The sequence below is a fragment of the Prionailurus bengalensis genome, chromosome A2 (assembly GCF_016509475.1).
Source record: "Prionailurus bengalensis isolate Pbe53 chromosome A2, Fcat_Pben_1.1_paternal_pri, whole genome shotgun sequence".
NCBI lineage: Eukaryota > Metazoa > Chordata > Mammalia > Carnivora > Felidae > Prionailurus > Prionailurus bengalensis.
The window spans coordinates 80,494,860-80,511,964 of NC_057348.1; the positions used below are offsets into that span (position 1 = coordinate 80,494,860).

Below are 17,105 nucleotides of genomic sequence, written 5' to 3' on the forward strand. Positions count from 1 at the left end.
CAAAAAGACCTAAATCTAGCCTGACACTTACTAGCTGTGTGACCTTGGGCAAGTCGCGTCTCCTCTCATAGCCCCGGTCTCCTCCAGGTTAGCACAGCAATCAATGCCTGTCTTGAGGGTAACTGTGAAGCTACAGGAGCTAGTGCACATAAAACACCTGGAGCGCACCTGGAAAGTATTTAAGACATGTTAACTGGAAGTTCTGTGGCTCTTTATTTCAACAAATTTTCTAGTTTCAAATGATATATGCTTTGTCATTAATATTCTTTTGTCTAACTCTATATTTAAAAATGTGTACTATTCTTGGGGCGCCTGGGTGGCTCAGTAGGTTGAGCGTCCGATTCTTTGCTTCGGCTCAGGTCATGATCTCGCGGTTCGTGAGATCAAGTCCCATATCGGGCTGTGTGCTAACTGTGCTAATCCTGCTTGGGATTCTGTCTCCCTCTCTTTATTCCTCTGCTGTTCGCTTGTTCTCTCTCTCTGTCCCTCTAAATAAATAAGTAAACACTCAAATTTTTTTTACTATTCTCTTTATATTTGAAGACACTAGAGTAACTATGAGCTTCTCACCTCACTTGGTTCCTCTCTGACATGCTCTGGCTATCTCTGCATCTCTCCGTGTGTCTCTGTCTGTCTCTTGTACTGTCTCTTTCCCTTGCCACCTCGTTTCGAGATGAGCAGAGTCAGATGCCCAGGTGCTGGGCATTGATGAACCTGGCCTTGCCTCTGGTACCATCTAAGAATCTCCTGGGAGGCACAGGGGTAGAGGCTGCTCTTCAAGCCAGAGTTCACCCCCAACACCCAGAAGCAAGTGTTGAAGGAGGTAGCACGCAGTGCACTTCAGAACAATGGATTGCGGTCATGAACATGTCACTTACGATTCCCTGTAAAGGTATAAACCAGTAGTAACACTTGGTTTTCCATTTGGACTTATAACTTATAAAATACTTTCATACCCACCACCTCCGCTGGTGCCCACAATAACACTATTGACATATGTCCCCTCCCCATTTTATAAGGTAAGAAAGTTCACTGATTTAGCATCTGTTTATTGAGTGCCTAGTATGTGCCAGGGACACGGCCATTAAAAACAAAAGTAGCCACACAGCAAAAAAGTGTCTGCCCTCATGGAGCTTATATTATCCAGGGGAACAGGGGAAGGGGATACAGAGAATAAACAGTGAGAAGTGCTGTGAAGACAAGAGAGGCCAGGTAAGGGATGGGAGGGGCTCAGGTGACTGTGTGAGATAGGCTATCAGAGAAGGCAACATTTGAGAGACACTGGTGAGTCCTAGCCTGGACCCAGAATGCTGTCATCCAGTACTCAGTTGTTGGCCGTTTCTGTTACCTCACACCTGGGTCTCTAACATAATTAGTCATGTGATAAACATTAGTCTTCGACTAGATCCAATACATAATTCTATTCAGTAACTAATCAAATAATTTGATTACATGTGAATTCTACCCAAGACATTCCTTTCCCTATTGCATTGTACCCAAAAGTGTTGCTTTTCCTCCATGTGTGAGAGCCATATTTTAAAGGAAGAACAGGTTTTACCTCTTCTAAAACTTGGCCACCCTTTCTGGAACTTCGCCCAAAACCAAGCAGAAAACAAAGAATGCTTCTCTAACTATGTATCTACATATCCTACTACTGTTTCAGTTATCTGTGAGTCTTACTGCTGGATAATAGCTCCGAAACGAAGTCTTAAAACAACATCCGGTTATTTGCTCACAATTCACAACCTAGGTAGGGCAGCTGGGTGGCTCTGCTCGGGGCCTGTCATGCAGCTGCAGATGTCTGAAGGTGTGCCTGGTGCCAGAGGCTCCACGAGGGCTTCACTCACGTTCTGATACCTCAGGTAGAGGGCTGCAGTGGCGGACAGCTGGCTGCCATCTTCTCCCCACGTGGTGACTCCGGCAGGGTAGCCAGAGTCTTTCACATTGTGGCTCAGGGAAACAAGACAGAAAAGCAGGAGGTGCCCAGCTGCTAAACGCACTCATATAGCGTCACTGGAACCACATCCAGTTGGTCGAAACCAATCACAAATCCAGCCCAGATTGACCAGAAGAGAAACAGATTCCTCCTCTACATGGGGGGAGCAGCTCCCACAAGTATGGGAGGAATGGTTGGTGGCCATATTTGAAAGCAAACTACCACATTTATCTATACACACACAGTACAGTGTCCAGTAAGTGACAGTTGACTCTTTTTGCTTTTTTAATGTTTATTTTTGAGAGAGAGAATGAGCAGGGGAGGGGCAGAAAGAGAAGGGGACAGAGGATCCAAAGCAGGCTCCATGCTGACAACAGAGAGTCCGACGTGGGGCTTGAATTCACAAACCATGAGATCATGACCTGAGCTGAAGTTGGACGCTTAACCGACTGAACCACCCAGGCACCCCGACAGTTGACTCTTAAAGATCCCAGCCATGGCAATGTATCCTGTTTCTTGGTTTACTTTCCTTAACTATTCCAGAATATGTTATTTTCTCATATTCTTATTCTGCAATCCCAAATCTGCTACAAGGTCTTCCCTCTTGGCTAATGCTTCTATAGCAAAGTGTAAGGGAAAGACAGTAAGTTTTATAGTCAGAGCTCCTGGGTTTGACTCCCTCCTCCATCTTGGGCAAATTATTTAACATCTGCAAGGATCCATTTCTTTTCACCTATAAATTAGGATAATAATGGCATCTATCTAACAGGATTGTTGTAAGGACAGATAACATAGGTCAAGTATATGGCACATAACATAGGCTTAGTATACATTCGTTTTTTTTTTTTTCCTTCTCTCCCTTCCTTTCCCTCCCAGAACCTGAGACACCACCCCCTTCATCACTAGGATATGACACAATAAGAGAAATAGTTGCAGGGAGGCAGGTTCCCATGGTTTTTGTGGATCCACTTGGTGGATGAGCCATTTGACCTTGGACAAGTTGCTTAGTTTCACTATGCCTCATTTTCTTCATCTGTAAATGGGGAATATAGTGGTGCCTAGCTCACAGGGCTAGCAGAGATAAATAAGCACAGAACTTGGCAGAGAGGCAGCACCTAAAAAAATCATGGCTATTGTAAAAAAAAAAAAATAATAATAATAATATAGTACATGAATTAATTGGTATTTAGACCAATGCCTTGAATTGGATCAGGTGCCTCTGAAAACCTCTGTTGCCCCTCCCCCCATTCCATTCTGGGGAATCCCTATTCTGTTCCTTTACGACAAGGGTTCCAAACTGTAAGAATGGACCACAAAAACTGGGTTCTCCACTGGCCCCTCCAATTACCCAGGACTCCCAGGTGAGTCCCAAGGAGTATAATCTTCTGTTGCTCTTTTTTCATGTTAGAGACTCACCTGAAGGGGGCCTAGAAAGCAGAGTCCTTACTTGAAATAACAAGGGGGAACAGTCTGGATAGTCGTTCTCCTCTCAGATGGCCCTTGTTGAGCACCCTCCCTGAGCTCAGACTTGGGTTCAAATGTCTTGTGCCATCTGAGCACTTTGCTGACCCTCTCTTCCTGTTCCATGTCTTACTTACACCTGCCATACAGGGTGTCATGAGGTATGAGGTTACTCCTTTTCTAAATAAAACGGCATCTGATGTCTCCTGATAACCCATTCAGGTAGAAAGCTGGTACTCTAGGGTTGGGGCCTAAAAAGAACCTGTGTGTGTCAAAGAGGGCTCTCCTTTTTGCCAAAGCAGAGCAAACAAATATCCAAGCATTGATCGCCTCATTTGCAGATGATGCCCTTTTGAAATGCTCCCCTCTAGTTGCATGTTTTTTCCCAGTGGTCACAACGCTCAGGTTAAAGTCAGCTTGACCTTTCAGGCTACTACCTCCAGCCAACCCGGACACCAGCCTCTTCCACCTCGTGTACGTGGATGCCATCGCCATAGCCATTGTTGGATTTTCAGTGACCATCTCAATGGCCAAGACCTTGGCAAATAAACATGGCTACCAGGTGGATGGCAATCAGGTAAAGATCATTAATTCCCTGCAGATACTTCATTGTGGTATAATCATCCTGCTATGCTACATAAGGCAAATGAATTGGATTTATCTATCTTGATAGAAAAACTTCTAGTTTGATGATGTATTTATTCAACACTACATTTTTTTTCATTATTTATGTGCATTAGATCATTAGAACACTGAGGTACAGAGTCCTACCTCATGTTACAGCTAGGGGTCTTGTTAGGAAGATGAAATCTCTGATCGGAGGCTCTCAGTTTGCCACAGTCTGACAGACGTTGGCCCTGTTTTTAAAGCTCACAGCCTGAGAAGCAAATGTTGTTCTAGAACCATTCTACTCTACAGGAAGACTTCTCTTTGTTCATTAAACTTGGAACATATGATTCATCACTCAAACTCCACATTATATTCTTTGCCACCTCCTTTTATAACTATCTACTGACTCACTATATACAGATAAGGTATTTAATCTGAATACCATAAGCCATAATTTTGGCATGACAATGACTATTTTAACACACCATACATTTCTAAGAGAAGATTATATGCTCCGCGTTCACACAAGACACAGTGATCCAACTAGGAAGACAGGACGTATCCCTGAGAGCAGGACTCACTCACTGGTCCTAGGAGGACACTGTGGCATGTGTCAAAGAGCAAGAGATCGAGCATTTAAAAGATGCCAATGGTTCTATACACCAGTAAATTACTCGTAACAAAAATATTTTGTCCCTTGCTGCAGTTTTCTTAAAAACAAACAAACCATTTTTAGTGTAGGAGAGTGTGTTTAGCAAAGAGGGGACTAGGTAGTGACTGCAGCTTTTATCTCTGACAGAACAAGAACTCTGTTTTTCTCCTACCTTAACTTATTCAATAATCCCTATTTTAAACTCATGCCCAACAAACTCTTGTACCTAGAAAAAGAATGAAGAGACAGCTCCTACTGTTGAAAATGTGTATTAAATGGGCCATCATGCCTTTTTTCCTGAAGACTGACTGACCTTGTGTGTGCTTTGTTTCCCCCTGGAAAAGGAGCTCATTGCCCTGGGACTGTGCAATTCCATTGGCTCACTCTTCCAGACTTTCTCAATTTCATGTTCCTTATCTCGAAGCCTTGTTCAAGAGGGGACTGGAGGGAAGACACAGGTGTGTATGCAACTGGCCTCTGAGGACTGGTGATTTGGAGTGGTAAACTTTAAAATTTTTTTTAAGTTTATTTACTTTGAAAGAGAGTGAGAGAGCTGGGCAAGGGTGGAGGGAGGGAGGGAGGGAGGGAGGGAGGGAGGGAGAGAGAGAGAGAGAGAGAGAGAGAGAGAGAGAGAGAGAGAGAGAATTCCAAGCAGACTCCACACTGCCAGCATGCAGCCCACCACGGGGCCCAATCCCAGGAACCATGAGATCATGACCTTAGCCAAAATCCAGAGTTGGACACTTAACCCACTAAGCCACCTAGGCGCCCCTGGGATGATAAACTTTAATCCCTTGATCCTATTCTGAACCCCAGCAAAGCTTCTCTGTCTGAAGATTGATGCTCCAGTGAGCTGTGTAGTGAATCAGAGAAAGGCATGAATGATTGAAGCAAATCCCAGGAACTGAATCTGTAGGAAAGAGGTATATTCTCCAGTTAAATTGAAAATTCTACAACAGCACTAGTTGCTACCAGTAAACCTCAAAGTTCACACATAGGATGTTGTCATGAAAGCCTGGGACTGGGTATGGTCAGGATGCCAGCACCATCCAATAGAACCTTTTGTAGTGACAGAAGTGTCCACTGTTTTGCACCATCCAATATGACAGCCACGAACCACCCGTGGCCCTTGAGCACTTGATATGTGAGAAATGCAACCAAGACCTGAATTTTTTAATTGTACCTCATTTTTATTTTAAAAACGTAATAGCTGCATGTGGTTGGTGGCTACTACATTGGGCAGGAGAGTCTTCATTTGACTGTTGTGGGTCTCGAGTCAGCACCATTATCTCCTTTCCCTCGCCCCTGGCAAGGGCATTTTTACCAGGGTATTTAATCATTTCAGCCTCTGTATAGAAGCTCTAAGAGAGGGGCACCTGGGTGGCTCAGCTGGTTGAGTGTTTTGACTCTTTATTTCGGCTCAGGTCATGATTTCACGGTCATGGGATCCACTGAGTGTGGAGCTTGGGATTCTCTCTCTCTCTCTCTCTCTCTCTCTCTCCCTCCCTCCCTCACTCCCTCCCTTCCTCCCTCCCTCCCTCTGCCCCTCTTTCCTGCTCGTGCTCTCTCTCTTAAAAAAAAAAAGTAAATAAAAAATAAAAGCTATAAGAGAAACCGAACTTCAGAAAGGGAATGGAAGGAATATTGGTGTATGTAATGGTTTTGATGACTTGTTTGAACCCATATTTTCTTGATCTTCCTGCAGTGATTATCAAAACACTAAGATCACCTCTGCCCCACCTCTTACTCATGTCTCCTAAAAGCCCCTTCTGTGTGTCTTCTCTCGTTCAGCTTGCAGGTTGTTTGGCCTCACTAATGATTCTGCTGGTCATATTAGCCACCGGGTTCCTCTTCGAATCATTGCCCCAGGTGTGTAGCTTAGATGTGGGGTGATCTTTTTCCGTGTGTAGGGATTTTTCTATTTTATTTGTTTGCATTTCTGTGACTGTCTCATGGGTTTTTACTGTAACCCTAGCAGGGTGGTGTGAGAAAGGCCAAGGCTGGGGCCAGGATCCTGCTCCACAGTCTACAGTTCTGCCCCACAATCTGGGATCTTGGGAAAGCCATCTCAACATCTCTGGGTGTCCATTTCCTTATCTGCAAAGTGGGGGTTTGGACTGATTAATCTCCAAAGTCCCTTCTCTCTTTGATCTTCTGTGACCTTATACTTCCATTAAAAATCTGAGATGGCCTTCACTCCTAAGACTTTTGTTTGCTGATCTATTTAATCTAGTAGAGATCAGGAATGATACAGAGTGGAGAAAATCATAACCTAGGAAGACCAGGAGTGAACTAATTCCTTGAGTACCAAGTTTAATTCTGAACCTCTTGACCACCATGCAGGTTTGCTACTAGGATATATGCCTGGTTTTCCAAGGCCCATTTTAGCTAACCAAGTCCTGAAAATCCAGGTGTTCATGGCTCCAAACGTACCATCACTGCTGCATGGGAAGTGAGTGGGGAGAGGATGTGGGGAGGGCAGCAGGAGGACAGTGAGGAGCCAGCAAAGGGGGCTCTGTGGACACAAGAAGAGAGGCACGCATCATGTGCTCTGTTTCAGGCTGTGCTGTCGGCCATTGTGATTGTCAACCTGAAAGGAATGTTCATGCAATTCTCAGATCTCCCCTTTTTCTGGAGAACGAGCAAAATAGAACTGGTAAGTAACACAGGTGATTGTTAGGTTAATATGTCATACAACATGTGGATGATGCTGATAAAAATGTGAGAAAGCTACATTAGTGAAGTTATTGTATGTAGTATCAAGTTAGGCAAGGTTAGGTACTATGTGTATGTGTGAGGGGAGAGAGAGACACTTAGGAAATTTTTTACCATGATTCTACATAAATCTTTCTGTCTTTTGTTTAGACCATTTGGCTGACCACTTTTGTTTCCTCCTTGTTCCTGGGATTGGACTATGGTTTGATCACAGCTGTGATCATTGCTCTGCTGACTGTGATTTACAGAACCCAGAGGTGAGTGTACAAATTGGGATGGATGTGGTTGTCCTGCCTGAAATTGTGGTGTTGACTTTAAATATATCCTGTTTGTCGACAGACACCATTAGACTGTAAGTATCTTGATTGTGGAGGTGATGTTCCCGGAGTCCAGTATCAGGTGTATAGGGTGTATTCTCTGCAAGCTTGTTGAGGGAATCCACCCAGAAAAACAGCTAACATTTGTATTATATATTCTGACTCACACAGTATTTGTGCATACCTGCTAAGAACACCAGAGTATTGTAGCAAGACCATGGAGTGTCAAATCAAAGACCTTGAGCCATATTCTGGCTTTGCCAATCCCTCTGACATTGAACAACTCACTCCACTAGGCCTCAATTTCTCATCCACATGACAGTGGAAATAAGCCTCGTACATTGGATATAATAAGGTAATATGAGGTACTCAAATAGTATCTGTCATCATTACAGTACCCAATTTGAGCTACCTTGTCCTATAAAAAGAGGAGGACTCTCCAAAAATAATGTTTAAAATCTATTCAAACCAAACTGAAGAAAAGTTCTAGGCTAATTTGAAATTTTTCATTTTCTCCCCACACCTTCAGCTGACTACCACCCCCATGGGTCAGAGCCTCTTACGGCAGACAAAAGAAAAACTCCTCCCCTACTTAAGAATAAGAGTAGGAAGATAGTTGTGTCTACTCGGTGGATGAGAATTTGAGTTGCACATTCCCTGGCATAGCTTGAACTTTGCACAGTTCACTTTTGCCCCCATCTTTAAATGCCCGAGTCTTTTGACCTAACCCGATGGGGGGGGGGGTGTGTACGGTCTGTGTAGTGTAAGGTATATGTGCTGTGTATGCGTGTGTCGTGTACGTTCAGGGCAGGGTATGAGGGCCTGGATGGCACTGGGATTGTGATACGTATGAACCCTCTGCAAAGGTACCATACAAGGATCAAGTGCCCCCGAGTTCACTAGCAAGTCCCTACATGACATGTAAACATGCCAAACCTCATGGTTGAACCACATACGGGGGCCTCAACACACTGGTATTTTAATACACTTTCTCTCTCTTCAGTCCCAGCTACAAAGTGCTTGGACAGCTTCCTGACACTGACGTGTATATTGATATAGATGCATATGAGGAGGTAGGACATTTTTTCTGTCATTTTAAATGGTTGTAAGTATGTCATGTGATCAGCTGACTATTATTTTTATGTAGGGTGAAAAGTTGGGGGCTGGAAAAGAAGGAAGTGTAGTGGTCAGAGCGAAAAGCTTGCACTTCAGGGCACCTGTTTGACTCAGTCGCTTTGGCATCCGACTCTTGGTTTTGGCTCAGGTGAAGATCTCACAGTTCATGGGACCGAGCCCCCGTCAGGTTCTGCACTGACAGCACAGAGCCTACTGGCGATTCTCTCTCTCCCTCCCTCTCTCTCTCAAAATAAATAAATATGTTTAATGTTATCAAAGAAATATGACAATGTGTATTTTCAAGGCTTTCTTCTCAGAACTCTTTCTCTACGTGGGGTAGTGACAGAATTTTATCTGAACACCGTAAGAGGGCCTTTTGTGACTTTTGTGTTGATTTTCAGGTTGGAGGAGGGAGTAGGTGCAGTTTGACTCTGAAATATTTCCACGTGTTAAATTTGCTCACATTTTCTTTCTCAGGTGAAAGAAATTCCTGGAATAAAAATATTCCAAATCAATGCCCCAATTTATTATGCAAATAGCGACTTATATAGCAATGCTTTAAAAAGAAAGGTGAGTCATGAGAAATGGATTATTTTTGAGGGGACCTGTGGATTGACAGGGGTGTGAGGGACATTCAAATGTCTTCATATGCCTTTTATACTATATCATTCTCTCCCTTTCTCTCTTTATTGTGGTAGAATACCCAGAAAATTTACCATTTTTGGTAAATTTACCATTCAGCACATGGAATTGAGTACATTCACACTGTTGTGTACCCAACACCACCAGTCATTCTTGTTTATCATATACATATACTACCTTCTCAAAAAAAATTTAAGAAAAAGAGTGAAAAAATAATTTTAGGTTTCCTACTCTTCAGATCATGTGGGTTCCTCTGGTCATGGTTAGAACTTGACTCCACACTGCCCAATATACAGAATATCTCCCCGTCAACCCACATAGTCTCTTAAATATAAGAATCTGAGAGTAAGTTTGAAAAATGTTACTTTAAACATTCTCTTCAATACTTTGGCATACTCACTGCTGCATCCTGCTAAATATACACAGGAATAAGGAAAGTTACTCATGCTCCTTTAATGAGAGTGACTCAGTTCACAATGTCTGAGGGAAAGGTAGAGGTGGGGGGATTACTTGGCATAGAAAACAGTCACATGGGGAGATCTGAAGATTAATTGCATTTGGTGGGTTCCTGGGAGCCAAGACATGATTTCGCATATATTGTTCTTCTGTAAAGACTGGAGTGAACCCAGCGCTCATAATGGGAGCAAGAAGAAAGGCCATGAAGAAGTATGCTAAGGAAGTTGGAAATGCAAATATGGCCAATGCAACTGCTGTCAAAGTGGTGAGTGGTCTCTTCATTGTAATTCTCCCTCCTCTTAATCTGCACCACCCCCCACCTTTATTCACGATGGAAGCCTTAACACAGCAGGAAGCCCCTAAAATAGGAAAGCTTAGAAACAATCTAAGTATCCTCTATATTATTAAAGATACGTAATAAAGTCAGCCATGTGAACACTTCTGAAAAAAGTAGGGATATGAGCCCTGGAAAACATTTGTTTAAATTAAGATCACACAGTACCTTAATAAATTATTACCATGGGTGCTTCATATAGATTTATTCAGCTGACAGTAAACAAACAAACAAACAAAACCCACACACCTCAAAGGCTGGATTTTGCTGTTCAAGCCTTATGGTAACTCATGGTCATGCCGAAGTTCCTGGAACTATTTTAGAAGTGGGGAGAAAATGGCTATGATGACAAAGGAGGGTGGATTTCATTGGACAGAAACAAGAGGAGGAAGAGACGAAAAGAAACTGAACTAACACTGAATGTTATATACACATCCTTTTTCTGTCACATTGCAAGGCTGGGATGTGGCAGTCATTTTAGACAAGGTTTGGTAGAGTCAGTAGCTTGACAATATAGGGACTCATTTTCCCCTATAAATGAATGTGAGCTGTTCATAGACTTCTGGTTTGGTGTAACTGTTCACAGGATGCAGAAGTCGATGGAGAAGATGCCACGAAGCCTGAAGAAGAGGATGACGAAGTAAAATACCCCCCAATAGTCATCAAGAGCACATTTCCTGAAGAAATGCAAAGATTTATGCCCCCAGGGGATAACATCCACACCATCATTCTGGATTTTACACAAGTCAATTTTATTGACTCTGTTGGTGTAAAAACTCTGGCCGGGGTAAGCATCATCTTAAATGAGTGGTTTTCGTATCTCTGTTGCCATCAGTAAAATGAGAGTTGAACTAGGGTCCCTTTTCAACTCTTAAAATTCTTCTTTGTTGTTGCTTTTTTCCACTTTTGGTGGTGGAAAATTTCAGAACTATACAAAAGTAAGGAGCATAGTGTAACGAAGCCCCATGTAACTATCACTCAGCTTCGACAGTTCATCAGTTAATGGTCAGTCGTGTTTCATTCAGCCCACACCCGCTTTCCGCTGCTTTTACTTTAAAGCACATCCCAGTCATCAGTCACCTCTTGGTGAATATTTCAGGATACGGCTCTACAGAGGATTCTTCTAAAACTCAGTACCTTTATTCCACCTACATAAAATTTAACAAGAGTTCCTTGAGAGCCCTCATGATCACTGTCCATGTAAAAATTATATACAAAATTAGTTTTAAATGATTAGCTCAAAAATGCATAATTTTTAAAATGCATAATTACTGAGGCCCAGTAGCTCAAGCGAATGAACTAGTGTCTTGTATCAGGAGATACATATTGGTAGAAAGAGACTTGCATCTGGCACGGAGTCAAGAGAAACTAAACTTTATTTCAACATTATTACAGATTGTAAAAGAATATGGAGATGTCGGTATTTATGTGTATTTAGCAGGATGCAGCGGTGAGTACATTTCTAGAATGGGGAGAAGCTTTAACACTTTAGTTTTGTTTCTCTTTTTTTAATAGCATTTCAAAAGTTTGGAAAGATTGGGGCGCCTGGGTGGCTCAGTTGGTTAAGCGACCAACTTCGGCTCAGGTCATGATCTCACGGCTTGTGAGTTCAAGCCCCGTGTCGGGCTCTGTGCTGACAGCTCAGAGCCTGGAGCCTGCTTCAGATTCTGTATCTCCCTTTCTCTCTTTCTCTCTCTCTCTCTCTGCCTCCCTTGCTTGCTCTCTGTCTCTCTCTCAAAAATAAACAATAAAAAAAAAGTTGGGGAAGATTTTCCCTTAATTTTTGTTTTTGGCAAAAATAAAAATTATTCTGAAAATCACTCTAAAGCTAGCTTTGAAATTAGCCACTTCCGGGCACCCCTTTCACTGGGCCATTGTGGCAGGCCTCCTGACCTGGATGTGGAAGGAAGGAGCTTATAAACCACTGTTCTGGGCTGGTACATTTAATGATTATTTAAAGGCTGCCTTAACATAGTTCTATAAAATCATTTAGGTTTTTCCATACAATGCCTGCTATTTTTGCTTTATATTAAATTTTGGTTGAAACCAAAAAGTGCTTGAAAATGAAATCTACATAGACATCGCTTTTCATCTGCCAGATGGGCAAAAAGGAAAAATGTCTGCAAACATGCTCTGTAGGCACCCTGTGGGACAACAAGTGCTCATAGACACTACTGCCGGGAGTGCAAAATGGAACAGCCTCTGTGGAGGGCAGGGCGGCATGATCTTTCCCAACTACAAATGCATTTAACCTTTAACCCAGCACATCCAGCAATGTGCTGCATGTATTCAAAATGACACATGGGGCGCCTGGGTGGCGCAGTCGGTTAAGCGTCCGACTTCAGCCAGGTCACGATCTCGCGGTCCGTGAGTTCGAGCCCCGCGTCAGGCTCTGGGCTGATGGCTCAGAGCCTGGAGCCTGTTTCCGATTCTGTGTCTCCCTCTCTCTCTGCCCCTCCCCCCGTTCATGCTCTGTCTCTCTCTGTCCCAAAATAAATAAATAAACGTTGAAAAAAAAAATTAAAAAAAAAAATGACACATGTATGTGGTTGATCAACTGTGAGCAGTTGTAGAAACTGGTTACTGTCTATAGAATAAAGGACTGGAAAAACCTTAAGCATCAAAGAAAAGGACCAGTTCAATAAACTAGGGTATATCCACATGATAGAGTATCATGTAGTGGTAAAAAAAAAAAAAAAAAAAAAAAGTAAAAAATATCCAGAATAATCTATATATAATGTTAAAAAGATACTTTGGGGTAAGAAAAAGGGGAAAATAAGAATATATATATTTGTATTTACTTGTATCTGCATAAAGAAATACTGAAAGAAAATGCGAGAAAGTAGTTTCCTGCAACTGGGGTGTTGTATCACGGGGACAGGGATTGGAGTGACACTTTTTACTCTATCACTGTAGTATTTAAACTACCTAAGAGTGTTAATTTTTTTAACGTTAGACACCGATACCCAAAGTGTGGGCTAATTTTCCTTTCTTCTTTTATAGCACAAGTTGTGAATGACCTCACTCAAAATCGATTCTTTGAAAATCCTGCCTTGAAGGAGCTGCTGTTCTACAGCATTCATGATGCAGTTTTAGGCAGCCAGCTTCGGGAGGCGCTTGCCGAGCAAGAAGCCACCGCTGCCCCTCCGCAGGAGGACTCAGAACCCAACGCCACTCCAGAAGCTTAGAGGAGGAACCCAGCTGGGATGGGGTACGAGCCTCTGGGAAATTACTCACTTACACATTTTAAGTACTAGACACTAGACTTCCCCCCGCTAAGGGTAAATGCTAGTAGTCAAGGCTTGATTTGGAGGGTGAATGACGCACATAGCAAGATGTATCTTACTTGTGTTTTTTTTTTTTAAATTGAATTATTTCAAAGATAAATTGTCCCTCTTGCCTGCATTTACTGTGCAGTGACATTCCTGTTACCCTTTAGTGTTACCTTTATAAGCCGAGCGTTCCAGAAGTTATTTCCTTTAAGTGCTTTACGTACCAATCATATATGTTTTCACCAGATGGGTAGCATCCTTACTTTGGTACTTGCTGGTGTACAGACTTTCTGTAATCAGAGCTAACTAACAGAAGGGGCACACCCTCAGTTTTCTAGAAGTTCTTTAAAAATAACCTTTTATTACTAAAGAAGCATTATGAGTGCAAAAAAAAGAATAGAAAAAATAAACAAAAGAAAATAAAAACATTATATTGCTACCATTCAAAGATTATCACTAACACCTTAAGGCATATCCTTCCAGATCTTTTTCTGTGCATATATACTTACATTTTTTAACCAGAGTAAGATCATATTCTACATAGTGCTCTGTAAGTCATTTTTTAGTCAACAATCCTTGTTTCCTCATCTGGAATACTTTTACCTCAGATCATATTCAGGTTTCCCCAGTTGTCCTCAAATTTATACTTGGTCTGTCCAGACTAGTATCCATTCTGTGACCTACCACTACAACTGGTCATGTCCCTTCAAGTCCCTTAAGTCTATCTTAATCCAGTACAGTCCCATTTATGACATTGAGTTGTTGAAGAGAGACTGGGGCAGTTGTCCTGTAGAATCCCCATTTTGTTCTTTCAAGGTGTTATATCACTTGTCCCTTTATTTCCTGAATTACCTGTAATCTAAAAGTTTTATCTAAAAGCTTCACGGATTTGAATAAAACATTTTTTTTTTTGCTGGAATATATCCTAGATGAGACACATGCTTTAAATCTCATCACATCAGAAAACACATAATATCTAGTTGACCTACCAATAAATGATGCTGATAGCCTCATCCCCCACTTACGTTTTCTCCATTGTGACTTGTGAGTTTTCTATCTGGTTTTCCTTTGGCATTGAATGAATGCCCAGTTCCCATTAGCCATTCACCCAGGGGTTTTAACAGTGATAATCCTTGCCTAAATCAATAATTTTATTAAAGCTTGAGATTTTTTTTTCCGTTTCTCTCATTTATTAGTTGGTGTTTCTTTGTAAACTACAGCTATCCCTCCTCAACCTGAGCTATTTGGTCATCCTTAAATACAATCCTTTCTTACTGGAAAGGCAGGTTAAATGCTTTATTTTTTCCATTTAATTATCAACTTCAAAGTAAGGAGTTGGTTTAACGGGCAATGACATAGTAGGCTCTTTTACATTTCTCTTTTTTTCGGTGTAATCATAGGCTCGTGTATTTTTACAGTTTTAATGTTCCTCAGTCCATTATAATAATTATTTTTGGTGCTCATTTGTCACTACTGTGACCAGTAGGCGCCCCTAGAACTTCTGTTGCTGCTAATAGTAAAGTAACCTTAAAGACCATGTATTTAAGAAAGCTAATTTCTTGATATAACTTAGTATCTTCCTTGGAAGTCCATAATAGTTATCAGTTAATTCTTATCAGACCCAGGGGGGGTAAGCCTATGAATGAATAAAATGCCTATTTCAGGCACTCTTCATAGTTGTTCAAGTGGGGGGAGAACTTTAAGCCAATTCGTCATCAAAAAGGTCTTGCTCTTGTAGTTCTAAGTACTACCTCACTCCAAATCAAAGCACAAGTATTAGCCAACCTGCCTAAAGCCTCCTCTGCTGAGATTTCCTGCTAACAGTCTGTTTTTCAAGTATGTTTTCTTAGTGACTTCTTTTTAGTTTTCATAAAGAAAACACTGCCAGGAGAAAAGTGGGCAGATCCCAGGAAAGAGTCGTGTTAGCATGGGTCTAACTCCAACCAAACCCTATGGTTTGTTTGCTTTAACTCTCAGATTTTGCAGTGACTTTACTAATTTAAAGTGGACCCCCTCCTTTCTAATCAGTACTTAATGGAGATCTAGAAAGAAATGAGATTTTCACCCAGCTACTTCCTTTGCAATCATCACACGCAAGATCACATACATCTGCATTCTGATACAGACTGCCTTCTGAAGGAGCATGTAGTTGTAGCACCTCAGCTTTAGTGGAAGCTTTTGTAAGAGGGCCTGCACCATTTCCGCCACTAATGCAGAACTTAAAGATTCTAAACAATGTTATAAAATACTTCATTGCATTGACTTTAGCACCCGTCTTCATCAAATGCTTTACATACAGAAATTCACATCCTAGCTGTTGATAGATTGAAAGTAGGGTACAAAAAATAGTATTTATCTGTATTTACAGATTTGTATTTAACTTTTCTGTTCCTTAATTTTCAACCTATTTTGAATAGATTTTTACCATGTACATAAAAAGCACTGAAGTCTTAAGGAAAGTTTTTTGTTTGTTGCAGTGAGCCTCTGAGGATGTAAGAATGCATTTCAAAATGTTTTATCTATATGTAAATATGTTGGAATGTTTTACTTAAAATTATTTAATATAGTAGAAAATTTCCTGACCTTTTTTACTTTAAGTTTGCCTCTTTGTTCTTCTTTCTGGAGCTCAATAGCCAGTAGCATGTGCTTCCTATGTGTCTCAAACCCTGGTTCAAATTCAGTCTCACTGCCCTGTCAAAATGAGCATAATCCACAATGATAGATCTAGGGACTTGGTTGGTCTTATTTTATGGCAATATGGGAGAGCCCTGTCTTCAGGAAGGTCCCATATAGAGAAGTTGTCTTTCTAAAATCCTACATGATAGGATAGTGGTTGATTTCTGCCTCATGGATGGATGGAATATGTAAACAATTGTGAACCAGGGCCCAGAAAATTAATTCATGTCATAGATATGGACTCTGTATAATGGCAGCTTATAGTGGGATCCCATTTGCCAGTCCCATCTGCAGTGGGACTCAGAGAAACAAGGATATGAATCCTTTGCAAGCCCTGGGAGTTCACTTTATAGTTTTCAGGTAACCCCTAAAACCCCTATAGTTTTCAGGTAACTCCGTGTGGCTTGATCCTGTATTCTTACCTATTTAACAGAGAAAGGAGGTACCTGCCTCCAAAGGTACATTTTGAGAAAATGAGTCTTCCCTGGTGTGTGCGTGGAGTGGGTAACAAACCCAAAGAATCTGCCCTGGAATGGGTAGGTGTGTTTTTCTGTTTTGGGGGATGTGGGGATGGGGTGGCGTATGCCCTTGCAGAGGCTGAGGGAGAGGGAAGGGAGTATGTAATGTTGTAGGGAAGGCTTGATCTGTTACGTCTGCCCCTTTAAAGATAGTAATCAACTTAAAATTATCAGATCACACAAAACTTCCTTGGTGTGAGCCTGTGCACTTTGAGTGTAAAAAATGCTGTTGGTCCTTTTTAGTGTACCTTTCAGGAATGCTTTTAGGAGTCCATATATTTAGATTTGTGATAATATGGTTTGAGTGTAGATAAAAGTTGGGTTGAGAAGTGACAGAAGTACCTACCTTAATTCTCCAAATAGCCAGCCAAAATGCATGGGAGGGTTTTGAAACCGCTCAA

General features: G+C 41.7%; 1 protein-coding gene across 1 annotated transcript in view; it reads left to right on the forward strand.

The window, feature by feature from the left end:
• The window catches only part of SLC26A5 (solute carrier family 26 member 5), a 29,835-nt gene extending 14,329 nt beyond the window's left edge, over positions 1-15,506 (forward strand). Inside the window, exons 8-18 of the mRNA XM_043588662.1 lie at positions 3,827-3,974; positions 5,003-5,116; positions 6,450-6,527; positions 7,219-7,314; positions 7,524-7,630; positions 8,694-8,763; positions 9,284-9,376; positions 10,062-10,169; positions 10,825-11,025; positions 11,634-11,688; positions 13,242-15,506. Of these exons, the coding sequence (XP_043444597.1) occupies positions 3,827-3,974; positions 5,003-5,116; positions 6,450-6,527; positions 7,219-7,314; positions 7,524-7,630; positions 8,694-8,763; positions 9,284-9,376; positions 10,062-10,169; positions 10,825-11,025; positions 11,634-11,688; positions 13,242-13,426 (1,255 nt within the window). The 3' untranslated portion in view covers positions 13,427-15,506. The remainder of the gene's footprint in view (positions 1-3,826; positions 3,975-5,002; positions 5,117-6,449; positions 6,528-7,218; positions 7,315-7,523; positions 7,631-8,693; positions 8,764-9,283; positions 9,377-10,061; positions 10,170-10,824; positions 11,026-11,633; positions 11,689-13,241) is intronic.
• Positions 15,507-17,105: the final 1,599 nt, after the last annotated feature.